Raw genomic sequence first — 13,362 nt, 5'->3', positions numbered from 1 at the left:
AAAAATACAACTTACTTCCCTGGCTGTGTGTCTGCTGCAACCAACCTGGTCCCTTGTTTTACTGAAATGGACCTGCCTGAGTGCAGCTTACAGGCAAAAGTTAAAAAAAAAAAAAAAAAAAAAAAGGCGGACTCACGCAGTGACGTTACACAGCTGTGTGAACGTCTAGGAGGTACTCGGCAAGGCAGAGGTGGAGAAACCCGCAGCGGCTTCATGTGGGGGCCCTTGTATGCGGGAAGATAATCCGCGGGTGTCTAACGACGACTATGGAAAGGGGAAATGGGTGGTGCTTCTCTAGTTTTTTTTTTTTTTTTTAAACCGGTTAAAGAATTCTAAACCAGTAATGAACAAAGGTGATCTTATTAAATTTATTGCACAAAACACAACATTAAGCAAATAAACACAGGAAGTCTATCCTGTATATTCTGACCACATTTGCAAATTTCAAATAAAACAGAATGAAGAAATCTCAATGCCAGTGTTGCTTTAAAAAATAAAATAAAATAAAATGGCACAAGAAGTAAGCTTTTATCCAGTTATTTGAGTAGAACAGGAAGAAAAGAAAACAGGCAGAATGGGTGGGGAATCTTCTTGATGTTTCATTATTAAACACTTAGTAACAAGATGGAGGAGCCATGTTTTTGCTCACAAACACCTGAAATAAAATGGTGATAAAGCAAACCAGAAGCATTTTTTTTTTTTTACAGGGAGAACAAGCACCCCACCCCCACTGGTTATATATACTAACTCCACAGTTTGAAAAACGTGAAGGGAGAAATCTCTCAAAACAAAAAAAAAAAAATGTCAACACTGACACGCACACAAGCCACAATGGCAGTGATGTGACCCTGGCATTTCTAAATGGAATGTGAACTCAGTCTTTTGTCACTGGAAATGGATATATCATTTTACAACTGAAAACTCATTGTTACACAAGCCACTCTCTTGCAGTAGGATATTCAAAACACTTGGTTAACAGTATGCCAAAGACTAGTCACCACGCCAGACAATAAGAAACAAAAATATCTTCCCATAAATGCAGTGCTTTGCATTCCTTTCTTAGAAATAATGAATATTCATAATACTCAAGTAATGTGTCACTTGGTTTACTCGGTTCAAGCCTAACTTCCAATTACTGTGTGTGTAGTCTGAGTTATCATTTGGCACTTCTACATCATGAAATGCTTTGTTTTACCTTTACCCTTGGATGAAAATGATCAGAGAAAGACGAACTCCCTTACCATGGTAAAAATTCAGAGTAAATGTTCTGACTGTACCCATGAATACTACCTACTCAAAATAGCCAAGGCAGGTACTGTTTTATTTCATTGAATTAAGTGTTTATATAATCTACAGCAGGCAAATGAAGCAAGATTGTTGACTGAATCGGTAACATTTTATTTCAACATACTGTAAATATGTGTAGTGTTACAATTCTAAGCAATGAAAAGTTACAGATCACAGTTTACTTATGGTTACATTATGAAAGCAAAGATGGCTCAAGTTCAAACATGCAGAGCTGCTAGATTTTTAAAACTGTCCTTTGGTCAGTTCACAAACAGTGAACGTGTGAATTCCACATAATCATAACAAGAAGGAAGCTCTCTGCCTTTGCTGTCTGTGTACGGTTTCATGTGTGAAATGCAGTAATCTGCCTGTTCCCTCGTGAGGTTCTAGAAGAAACAAGAGAAACTTGTAAGCAGAAATAACTAGTGACAAAAGGCTAAGAAATACAGCAAATGGGGTATAATCCTTGACACTCAACACTACAACTTTGCAAAAGAAAATCAAGATGCCAAAGTGCCTTGAATTCATGCTGTACTACAACAACTTTTCTCATACCAAATAAATTTGGAGAAGAAATTATTTAAAGCAAGAGACAGCTTCATTTACAATATTTTTATCAACTGAATAGAGCACTGGAGTCATAGACAATATACAGTCTAAAATATGCAAGAGAAAATATTTATCACATCTACGAGCCGTAGACAATATGCAGTCTAAAATATTTTTATCAACTGAATAGAGCACTGGAGTCCTAGACAATATACAGTCTAAAATATGTGAGAGAAAATACTTGTCACATTTACAAGTTGTCAGAGGGATTTTGCAGTAGGTCCTGCCAAATATACAGCCTGTTTCTTAGAAAGTACAGTTTTGTACCTACCATAAATGTAGATGTTCGAGTGTACACCCTGCTGCAGTCATCACACTTGGGTTATCTTATAGTCAGGCGGTCCCACAGTCGGCCTGAATTCCAAAGTCTTGGTCCGGCGTCGGTTGCTGTCGCTTCTTCCCTGACGTCAGTGCGCCAGGGGTATATATGATGCATCCGACGCCATTTTCTTCAGTTATTCTTGCCCCAGATGTCAGGTACCCCCAAAAAGGTGGTCAGTAATTAGTACCAATCTAATACATTTAGCACAAACACAACATCCCTCCAGCTATAAGCAAATACATCAGAAAGGTATTGTAAAGATTTAGTTAGTCAGAGGGGATGGAGGGAGGGTAACCTGGACTGCAGCAGGGTGTACACTGAAACATCTACATTTATGGTAGGTAGATAATTGTACTATGTTCATCGTGTTACCCTGCTGCAGTCATCACACTTGGGTAGAATCCCAAGGATGGGAGGAGGAGTCAAAGAGGGTTAGAGGAGGCCAGGCGTCCCTGCAGAACTGCAGTGGTGAAGCCAGCTCTAGTCTTAGAGTAAAGTGGTAAGTGGTAGTGTTTGGTGAAGGTGTGTACTGAACTCCAAGTTGCAGCTTCCAAAATATCCTTGGTTGGCACCCCCCTGAGGAAGGCTGTAGATGTAGCTGCTGCCCTGGTAGAGTGGGGCCTTATGGTAGCAGGAACTGGTTTTCCATGATGGGTATAGCAAAAACGAATGCAATGTCCTATCCAGTTGGAAATGGTCTGTTTTGATATAGCCTTCCCTTGTGAAGCTGCAGCATAGGATACAAAGAGCTAGTCAGGTTTTCTGAAAACCTTAGTTTCATCCAAGTAGTAACGAAGTTGCCTGTGAATGTCCAAGGAATGCAGGAGTCTTTCTCCTTTGTTCTGTGGATTTGGAAAGAGGGTGGGTAAGTGAATGGTTTGATTTAAAGCCACACTAGATACCACCTTAGGCATGAAGGAAGGATTAGTTCATAGAGAAACTCTGTCTTGATGGAAAATGAGGAAAGGTTCCACTGCCATTAGTGCCTGAAGCTCTGAGACTCTTCTGGCTGAAGTTATTGCTAGCAGCAGGGCAGTCTTCCATGATATAAACTTTAGATCAGCAGAGAAAGCTGGTTCAAAGGGAGGTAGCGTAAGTTTTTCCAGAACAAAGTTGAGGTCCCAGGTTGGTATAGGTGCTCTCCTGGGGGGCCTAATGTTTTTTGCCCCTCTGAGGAACTGCCTTTAGAAGTGGATGTGAAAATAAGGGTGGATCCGTGGTGTAGTAGGCTGAAATAGCTGAGGCGTGGATTTTAATGGATGAAAAAGAAAGTCCTTTGTGCAACATCTCAGTTAAATACTGTAGAATCTGAGGCTGAAGGGTATTTTGGCCTTTAGCTTGGTTCCAGGCGCAAAACCTTTTCCATTTGTCTGAGTAGGCCTTCCTGGTGCTGGGCCTCATAGCTTCCAGAATAACATCCATAACTGCTTGAGGAAGAGGAGCTGGCTGGATGCTTAGGTGATTTGCCATGCAGCCAAATTTAAGGTTTTGAGCTGGCTGTGTAGAATCTGATTGTCTTGCTGTGTGAGCAAATGGGCAATTTTTGGTAAAATCCAAGGTGGGCCCTGGGCCATATTCCTTAATAGTGGGTACCAGTGCTGGCGTGGCCAGTCTGGGGCTATGAGTATCATTCGTGGTCTCTCCTTTCTGACTTTCAGAAGCACCTTTGAGAGAAGGAGCAATGGAGGGAAGGCATATACTGTCAGGTTTTTCCAACTGAATGAGAGTGCGTCCACTTTCCAAGCTTGATGGTGAAGTGTCCTTGTACAAAATTTTGTAAGCTGATAGTTTTGGGGGATGGCAAACAGGTCTATGTCTGGGTGGCCCCATTTTTGAGTTATCACTGCAAATACTTGTGGATCCAGTTTCCACTCGTGGGGATCCATGATGTTTCTGCTGAGGTAGTCTGCCAATGTGTTCTTTTTTCCTGGCAGGAACTGAGCTTGTAGCTGAACTTGGTAAGCCAGTGCTGTGTTTCACAAGGTCATTGCTTGCCTGCATAGAGGGTAGGAGTGTGTACCCCCTTGTTTATGTACCACATTACTGTGGTGTTGTCCGTCCTTATTGTAAGCTGTCCTGGATGTAAGAGGTTCTTGAAGGCTGTCAGAGCATTCTGTACAGCTAGCATCTCTTTTTGATTGATGTGCAGATTCCTTTGATCTGCAGTCCATATGCCTTGAACGCACTGTCCTGCCATGTGTGCCCCCAGGCATAGTCCGATGCATCTGTTGTCATAGTTTGCCTGGCTGGGGGCAAGGTGAAAGGCTGACCCTTGTTGAGGTGACATGCCTGTGACCACCATAGAAACTCTTGTTGAAGGCAGGGAATGAGAGATATCATTGTGTCCAAGCTGTGGCTATGTTGAGACCATACGCTTTTTAGGTACCACTGTAATTTCCTCATATGCAGCTTTGCAAATGGTATTAGTAGTATGCAAGATGCCATGAAGCCCAAGGCCTGCAGAATTTTTCTTGCAGGGAGTTGGGTTTTTGTTGCCATTGTTTTGAAATATTGAGTCAGTTGTAGTTGTTTGTCTGACGTCAGATAAGCCTTCTGGGCCATTGTATTCAAGCTGGCACCCAGGAATGTCATATTTTGTGAGGGTACTAGTTTTGATTTCTTTTCGTTTACTGTGTACCCTTGGCAACTTAGAAGATGTTTTACAAAAGCCAGATGTTGTAAGAGGGTGTCCTTGCTTTCTGCTTGGATGAGGCAGTCGTCCAGGTATGGGTATATTTGAATTCCTCTTTGCCTGCAGTATGCAATTACTGGTGCCAGGCATTTTGTGAAAACCCTGGGGCGCAGTGGATAAGCCAAAGGGCAGTGCAGAGAATTGGTAATGGGTTGAACCTGCAATGAAACGGAGGTATCTTCTGCAATTTTGTCTGATAGGGACATGCAGGTATGCCTCCTTGAGGTCCAACGTTACTAGCCATGCTTTCTTGCCCAACATGGGAAGAAGCTGCTGTAGTGTTAGCATCTTGAATTTGGGTACTTGTAAGAATGTGTTTAGAATTGAAAGGTCCAGAATTGGTCTCCAGGCATTGTCCTTTCTGGGGACTAGAAAGAGTCTTGAGTAAAATCCTTGGCCTTGCTCCCATGTAGGTACCAGTTGAATGGCTCTCATGTCCATGAGAGCTGCAATTTGTTTTTGTGCCTCTGCCCATTGATTTTGTGGCAAGTTTGGCATTCCTCTTTTCGTTGGCAAGGTGTGGAAATGGAATTTGTATCTTTGTGAAATTATGTCTAGGACCCATTTGTCCTTTGTGACGATGTGCCAGTTGTCTGAAAAAAGTGCTAATTTTCCACCCAAGGGAGCTGCCAAGAGAGTCTTTGTCAAAAGATTTTTAATACTCTTAACATATACTGGAAGAATCACGCAGCAAAAAAGGTAGGCCAAAAAAGAGTTTATTTTACATGCATGGAGACTTGCCACAGTTCTTGGTTGTCAGCAGTCTAATTTTTACACACTTTACATGGGTTTTTATACCCTCTTTTGTGCATACACAGCAGCTGGTTACTAGACAAGGAATTTTAGTCAAGGCTATAAATTCACTCACTGGAGCCTTAGATGGTAAAAAAGTCAGACACAAGATAAGTTGGTGCCTACATCAAGGTAACATCTATGCACTCCTCCTTGGTCAGAGGTCAGTCCCAAGATAGGCCTGTGCCTGGACCAAAGTAGCATCTGTGCATTCCTTTCTGGTCAGCAAATTCCTTACAAGAAAAACAACTCATTTTAGCTTATTTCTTTGCACACAATGCAGTTTATCATTTTAACCCTTCCTATACAGGATACAAAGATGTTGAACACAAAGATTCTTACTACATTTCCCCCCTCACAACACTTTGTATCCCCAGTAATACATTTTATTCATACAGGTTTTAACACGATTCATTTTCTGTATATTCAGAATAATAAGCTTTAGTTGCATTGGCAGACAATACACTTGATATTATCATTCGGATGCAAGGAATGCAACAACAACCCAACAGTAGGAATATAATGGCACCAACACATACAGCAATTAAGACATTCATAAATACTGTTCCCCAATTTCCAAACCAATTCTGGAAAAAGTCAGTCAATGGATTTTGTCCTGGTTTTGTAAGTTCAGAAACTTGTTGTAAGATCTCCAAATGACTGTCTATATCGTGCTCATTGTTAGGAATGAAAGAACAACACTCCTCCTGGATAAGAGCGCAAGTACCTCCTTTCGCCGCTAGGGTGAAATCGAGCGCCATCCGATTCTGCAACACTACAGTCCTCATTGCAGTTAGCTCATCCGTCGCCAACTCTAGCGCAGAAAAAGTTGCATTGCTCAGAGTTTCTAACAGTTTTGACAGTTTTCTGAGCTCCCAAATAGATTTTACTGTCCCATAGGCTGGAAGAATACCAGCCCAAGAAATGACATCATCGCCCAAGTCCATGTGTGACAGTCCCTTGCTGCTACTGTGGGCCAAATCGTGATGATAGATCCAGGATGCATCAATATTACCTACGGATTAACAGGTTTATTCACAGCACGTACATTTCAGATTTTACCTTGGGGAAGAGTAAATGAATGTCTTATAGCTGGTGCCAAATAACCCAAAAACAACTGCCTGACCAATTCCTTGGTAACCATTTGTATGCTTTTTTACCACAGACAAAATAACAGTCATTTACTTTAAGAGTGATATTTACTGGAATAGAATGATTTCCTTTGTCTTGTATCCCTTTAAACAAAAGATCATACACAGATAACATTTTTTCAACAAAACTTGTGACAGTAATAAGCCCTGTACTATTAATAAGCACTCTTATAGGCTTGAAACTTGTTGCACAGTGCCCATCTAATGTACAGTTATGAATTATGGTTACATTACATTGACTCCATCCAACCTTAATTTTTCCAGATCTCTGAAACATACAGTTCCATTCTGACGACCCATGAGGGGTAATGCTATTTTGTCCTTACGGCTACCTCCGAAGTTTCAAATAGTAAATTGGTCCATGTATCATTTGCCCCCAAAGGGACTGTACCTAACATCAGACCACCATGTACAGTCGGGATAGCTGTGCATATCCAACAATTTGAAACATTAAAAGACAAAGCATATGCATATTTAATAGCCTGATACGTGTTAAAAGGTGGATGCCAAGCTGTATTTTCATCTCTCTTTGTTTGGCTAGTTTCGTGTGAAAATAAAAATGGCCACAACAGAAAAACAACACTTACAATCACTAATAACAAAATTATTCTACAATGCCTTTGTGGGAAAGGCTGTCCCCTTCCGATATTTTCCTGCATTGCTACAACAGTCAGAAAAGTTCATACAAAAACAGGATTACTACTAATCAGTGTTCCTCAGGGGAACTCAAATTCTTTTCCAACTCAAATTTCCTGACAATCTTGCAATGTGTCAGGTGGATCCAAGATGTTCGCTCCTTTATTCGAACTGCTGTGGGTGTCGAAATCAAAACCTGGTATGGACCTTCCCACTTTGGAGAGGCCCACGTTTTTCTTTTAACAATTTTAATCCACACCCACTCGCCAGCCTTCACTTCCAGGATCCTGTTGTTCTGATCTGAAAAATAATCATTCGTTAGAGAAGTGTTAGTTTTTGTCAGCATTTTCCTCATGTAATCTGCTATCTCTTCACCCCCCTCACGTTCCGCAGGCAAAAGACCTTGTCACTGCGGGACGTAATAAGGTCTCCCATATAGTAGTTCAAATGGTGTGACCCCTTTTGAAGTGGGAGTGGTACGCATGGACAGGAGTGCCAGAGGTAAGCAGTTTATGCAAGACTGATGTGTCTCGGCCATGAGTTTACGTAACTTGCCTTTGAGAATGCCATTATGGCGTTCAACCAACCCTGCTGACTGTGGGTGGTAGGCACAGTGATGTTTTAAGTCAATCTGAAAAACGGCAGCCAGCTTTTGAATAACTTGGTTTACAAAATGTGTGCCGTTATCAGAATAGATGCGTGTGGGTAGCCCAAAATGAGGGATAATATTATTAAGAGTTTATTTTACATGCATGGAGACTTGCCACAGTTCCTGGTTGTCAGCAGTCTAATTTCTACACACTTTACATGGGTTTTTATACCCTCTTTTGTGCATACACAGCAGCTGGTTACTAGACAAGGAATTTTAGTCAAGGCTATAAATTCACTCACTGGAGCCTTAGATGGTAAAAAAGTCAGACACAAGATAAGTTGGTGCCTACATCAAGGTAACATCTATGCACTCCTCCTTGGTCAGAGGTCAGTCCCAAGATAGGCCTGTGCCTGGACCAAAGTAGCATCTGTGCATTCCTTTCTGGTCAGCAAATTCCTTACAAGAAAAACAACTCATTTTAGCTTATTTCTTTGCACACAATGCAGTTTATCATTTTAACCCTTCCTATACAGGATACAAAGATGTTGAACACAAAGATTCTTACTACAGTCTTGCTTGGCCATATGAGGTTTAAGTCATTGAGTTTGCCTTCTAGTAGTTTGGGGCCTGTCTTCTCCTCCCTTCTGTGTTGCAGTGCCCCATTGTCGAGGTTTGTAGTGGGTTTGTGGTTGTCCTCTGCCTCTTGGGCGTCTGTATTTACGCCTCTGTGGTCTGTCAGTAGCTGGAAAGGACCAATTTTTTGTTGGTCAATTTCTGATGAAGCGAGGGGGCTGAACCTGTAGAAAATCTTTGACCGTCTGCATAGATTTCGCCTTATCCTCCATTTTCTTTAAGACTACTTCTGCTTTAACTCCAAATAGGACATCCTGCTATAAGGGGGCATCTAGAAGCTTTGCTTTAACATGATCAGGCAGAGTTTGTTCCTTTAACCAAGCATGCCTACGTATAACAGACCCAGTAACAGCTGCTCTACAGGAAGCCACCAAAGAATCAAATCCACATTGTAAAGTATGTTTGCCCACTTGTTCAGCTGCATGCAACAGATCCTGCATTTCTTTCAATTCAGATTGTTGAGGGAGTGTGCTCATTTTTTGTCTTATTTGAGACATTTAGAAATTGCTGGTATTTTAGCATGTGAAATTGACAATTTAGTGCTCTCATAGCTAGAGTGGCTGAGGTGTAAACCTTTTTCCCCCACCTGTCTAGTGCTCTGGAGTCCCTTTCAGAGGGTACAGGATTTTTCGCCATAGAAGCCTTAGCCCCCTTTGGACTCTGGGAGATGGTCTCTGGGTCAGCAACAGGGCTTTTATAAAGGAATTTGTGGGAGTCAGGCAATCTACAATATCTGTCTGGTTTGGCTGGAGCAGGAGGCAGAGAATCTGGATTTAAACTAGATTCTAAGTAAACATCATCCACAATGTCTAAAACAGGGGGGATAGCAAGAGGTCTGTGCTGGGGGAGTAAAAGAAATTATCTGAGCCTTTTCTTTGAGTCAGAGTAGTCCTGGCCTTCCCAGTGAAAATGTTCCCTCATAGTGTGTAAAGTTTCCCCAAAGGAATAGTCTGCAGGGGGAGAAGCTGAGGGAATGGAATCCTCAGCATCAGAATCTTCATAAGGGGTAAAGGAGTAATCTTGGTCCTCAGAGGAGCCTGAGGAAATAGACACTTGGTCAGAGGAGGCATAATCTTCCTTTTGTCTAGGCCTTTTGTCGAGGGGGGGTTGGAAACCCCTGATTAAAGAGATCAAATCTTCAGCCATTTTAAGCATCTGTTTCTTAGGCATGGGGCCTTGAACTGGAGACTGAAGTGCAGTCTTTTTTGGTTTAATAGGAGTCTTGAGCTTAGGATACGTTTTTATAGTGAGCGTCATCGGTCTGAAGACACCTTCAGAAACCGAAGGTGTTTCTGCAGCACCGACATCTCTTTCTGCAATGACGTCGGTAGGGGATAAAGAAAATGGCTGCGTCGGCCTAGCACTCTCCGCCAAAAGCTCCGAAGCGGTCTCGGGTTCCAATTCTGCGGTAGCCAGGGGCTGCGTAGGAGCCTCACTGAAAACCAGTGAACTGGAGACTGGCCCAGCCGAGGTCTCGGAGTCTGGCTTGGGTCTAGGCTGCCAGTCCTTATCCTTGTGTTTTTTGTGCACGCCGGTAGTTGCTCCGACGGCATAGTATAGTTAAATTTTCTACCGAAGTAGTGTAGTGCGAAATCAAAGCGTCTTTTTATAGATTCATAGATTCATAGATCAGTACTAAGCTAACTGCCCTTGCGAGCCATTTTAAGCCTAGCCAATTATCCCTTGTGAGACTCAAACCCTGCACCTTGTGTTTGTAAGGCAAACACCTTAACCATTAGGCCACCCTCCCAACCCCTAGTATAGTACGCTTATTGAACCTAGCACAAAAGCGACAACCAGTGACGCCGTGGTCTGGGCCTAAGCAAGGTATACAATAAGAATGAAAATCCTTATGAGGTATTTGCTTCCCACAAGAAATACAATTGTTAACTTTTTCTGACATCGGTCTGAGGCAAGAAAAGTTTCCCCAACGGGGTACTTAGCCTTACTGAAGACTTCAGATCTGAAATTCGACTTCGAAAATATCAGGAGTCGGGCGACCGGCACTTGCGAACTGCTTCTGCTTTGGGAACCGCGTGGCAAGAAAGACTGAAGAAAATGGTGTCGGATGCATCATATATACCCCTGACGCACTGACGTCAGGGAAGAAGCGACAGCAACCGATGCCGGACCAAAACTTTGGAATTCAGGCCGACTGCGGGACCACCTGACGAGAAGATAACCCAAGTGTGATGACTGCAGCAGGGTAACACGATGAACATCGGCACAGTAACTCCACAACCCTGACAGCATGTTAATAAGTGGGTCCTCATACTGTTCTGAATATCCCTGCATTCTTGACTCGAACAGTTTTATAAGATGGGCAATTTCCCTGCAACTTTCCATTTGCACTGAAAAGAAGCACCCTCTAGAATTCATGCCAATCCTCTGGCAGGTGCATAAATGTAACTGTTGCCTGAGACACCCCTGCAGACAAGAGATGCAACAGATTCCTGTCTAACACTCCGTCCTCCCATTGCCAGTCTTGGCCAGCAAGTTCTTATATTTTTTTTCATACCCAAGCAATCAGGCTAAGAAAGGGTGGTGGCTTAAGACAGTGTTTCACTCAGGTTCTCCCTAGCAAGGCCAGCCATGGACCTACTCAATATCTGGGCTACAGTGCTTGGTAAGAATTTGTAAGCAGACAGTTAAAGCACTGCAGCTTTCCTGGACCTAAACACAAGCAATAAAGCTGCCAATCTTCTTGCAGAATAGGGTCCTACTATGCCAGAAAGATAACACTTTCTTATTACAGCAAAAGGTTATACAAAAGTCAATAAATAAGATGCATTTGGCTTAATTACAAACTAGCTCTATGAGGGATGAGGCACAGAAAAAGTCTGATGGCTATGGAAGCTGCACAGTGCCCAGGGGTGGTTGGCAAAGTTGTGGCAGGACTGCAGTGGTGAAGCTAGCTCTGGCCATACAGAGGAGAAACTGTAATGTTTGGAGAAGGTATGCATGGATGACTGGGTTGCTGCCTCTGCAGTGGCTCTTGTGGAATGTGTCCTGATCTGCTTAGGCACCCTACTGCAACTCAATTATAAAGCACTTGGAAGTAGTTATAACAGCTTTTCCTCATTTGTGGTTGCAAAGGCTACAAACAACTGGCCAGATTTTCTGAAGTCCTTAACTTTTGGGCAGGTAAAACCAGAGCAGCCTATGTACATCTAGGGAATGATCCTTTTGTTCTCTGGTACAGGAAAGAACACTAATAAATGTACTGCCTGGTATAGACTAACTTCAGTGACCACCTTATGCATAAAGGAGGGGGTTGGTTCTCAGGAAGACTCTGTCTTCATGAAACTTGACAAAGTTCGCTGTGGCTGAACTGATAGCCACTAGGAAGATCTTTTTCCTTGTGGTAAATTTATGTCTAAAGAACTGCAAAGGAAGTAAAGGAAGTTTTTCTAGTACAATATTTAGGTCCCGGTATGGGACAGAGGCCCTCATAAGTGGTGTTAAGTGGACTGAAGCCATTAAGAAATTGTTTTACTGTGGGTTTTAAAAAGAGGGGGCTGCAGAGTCAGATATGGATGAGGCAGGAATCTTAATAGAAGAATATGAGAGTCCCTTAGAGAAAAATTATGCCAGGTAAGAAAGAAAGTACAGTTGTGTACACTTAACATAATTGTAGCTGTTCGAGTGTATTCACTGTTGCAGTCATCACATTTGAGTAGATTCCCAAAGCCAAGGATGAGAGGAGGAAATTAGATAGCATTAGGACCAGCTATAGGGCCCTGAAAGACTGCAGTGGCAAACCCAGCTCTGGATTTAGAGAAAAATTGGCAAATGGTAATGCTTGGTGAAAGTATGTACAGAACTTCAGGTAGCAGCTTCTAGGATGTCCCTGGTAGGGACACCTCTGAGAAAGGCTGCAGAGGTAGACGCAGCCCTGGTTGAATGTGGTCTTATCCAATGTGGGGCAGATTTTCCATGGTGCGTATAGCAGAAATGAATGCAATGGCCTACCCATTTAGAAATGGTTTGCTTTGAAATGGCCTTCCCCTCTGCCCCTGCAGCAAATGCCACAAGCAGCTGTTCAGATTTCCTGAGAGGTTTAGTCCTGTCCAAGTAAAATCTAAGTTGTCTGTGCACATCTAAGGAGTGCAGTATATGTTCCCCTTTGTTTGCTGGATTAGAAAAGAAGGTTAGCAAATGAATGGACTGATTAAGAGCCACACTGGATACTACCTTGGGCATGAAGGAGGGATTTGTCCTGAGGGACACCCTGTCCGCATGAAAGATGATGAAAGGCTCCACTGCCATAAGGGCCTGTAATTCAGACACCCTTCTTGCTGAAGTGATGGCTAAAAGGAAGGCTGTTTTCCAAGAAAGGAATTTCAACTCTGCACTTCTAGCTGGGTCAAAAGCAGGTAGAGTGAGTTTTTCCATTACAAAGTTAAGGTCCCAGGCTGGAGTTGGGGCTCTCCTGGGTGGTCTTAAGTTTTTGGCCCCTCTGAGGAACTGCTTGAGCAGTGGATGAGAGAAGAGGGGTGGTTCTGTGTTGTAATGAGCTGAAATGGCTGAGGCATGAATTTTGATGGAGGAAAAGTAAAGGCCCTTGTGAAGCATCACAGTTAAGTATTGAAGAATCCGAGGTAAATTGGGAGCCGCTTTGCCCATCCCCTGAGTTTGGTTCCAGGAA

At 42.7% G+C, this 13,362-nt stretch overlaps 1 protein-coding gene across 1 annotated transcript in view; it reads right to left on the bottom strand.

Moving 5' to 3' along the window:
• Positions 1–1,377: 1,377 nt before the first annotated feature.
• The window catches only part of SPTAN1 (spectrin alpha, non-erythrocytic 1), a gene marked incomplete in the record, with an annotated part of 2,849,969 nt that continues 2,837,984 nt past the window's right edge, over positions 1,378–13,362 (bottom strand). The window contains 1 exon segment of the mRNA XM_044058813.1: positions 1,378–1,673. Within this exon segment, the coding sequence (XP_043914748.1) occupies positions 1,548–1,673 (126 nt within the window).

The sequence above is a fragment of the Protopterus annectens genome, chromosome 16.part0 (genome assembly GCF_019279795.1).
Source record: "Protopterus annectens isolate FY-2018-M chromosome 16.part0, PAN1.0, whole genome shotgun sequence".
Lineage (NCBI taxonomy): Eukaryota > Metazoa > Chordata > Ceratodontiformes > Protopteridae > Protopterus > Protopterus annectens.
The sequence above is the reverse complement of the archived record's forward strand: the minus strand, read 5'-3'. Positions and strand labels throughout refer to the sequence as shown.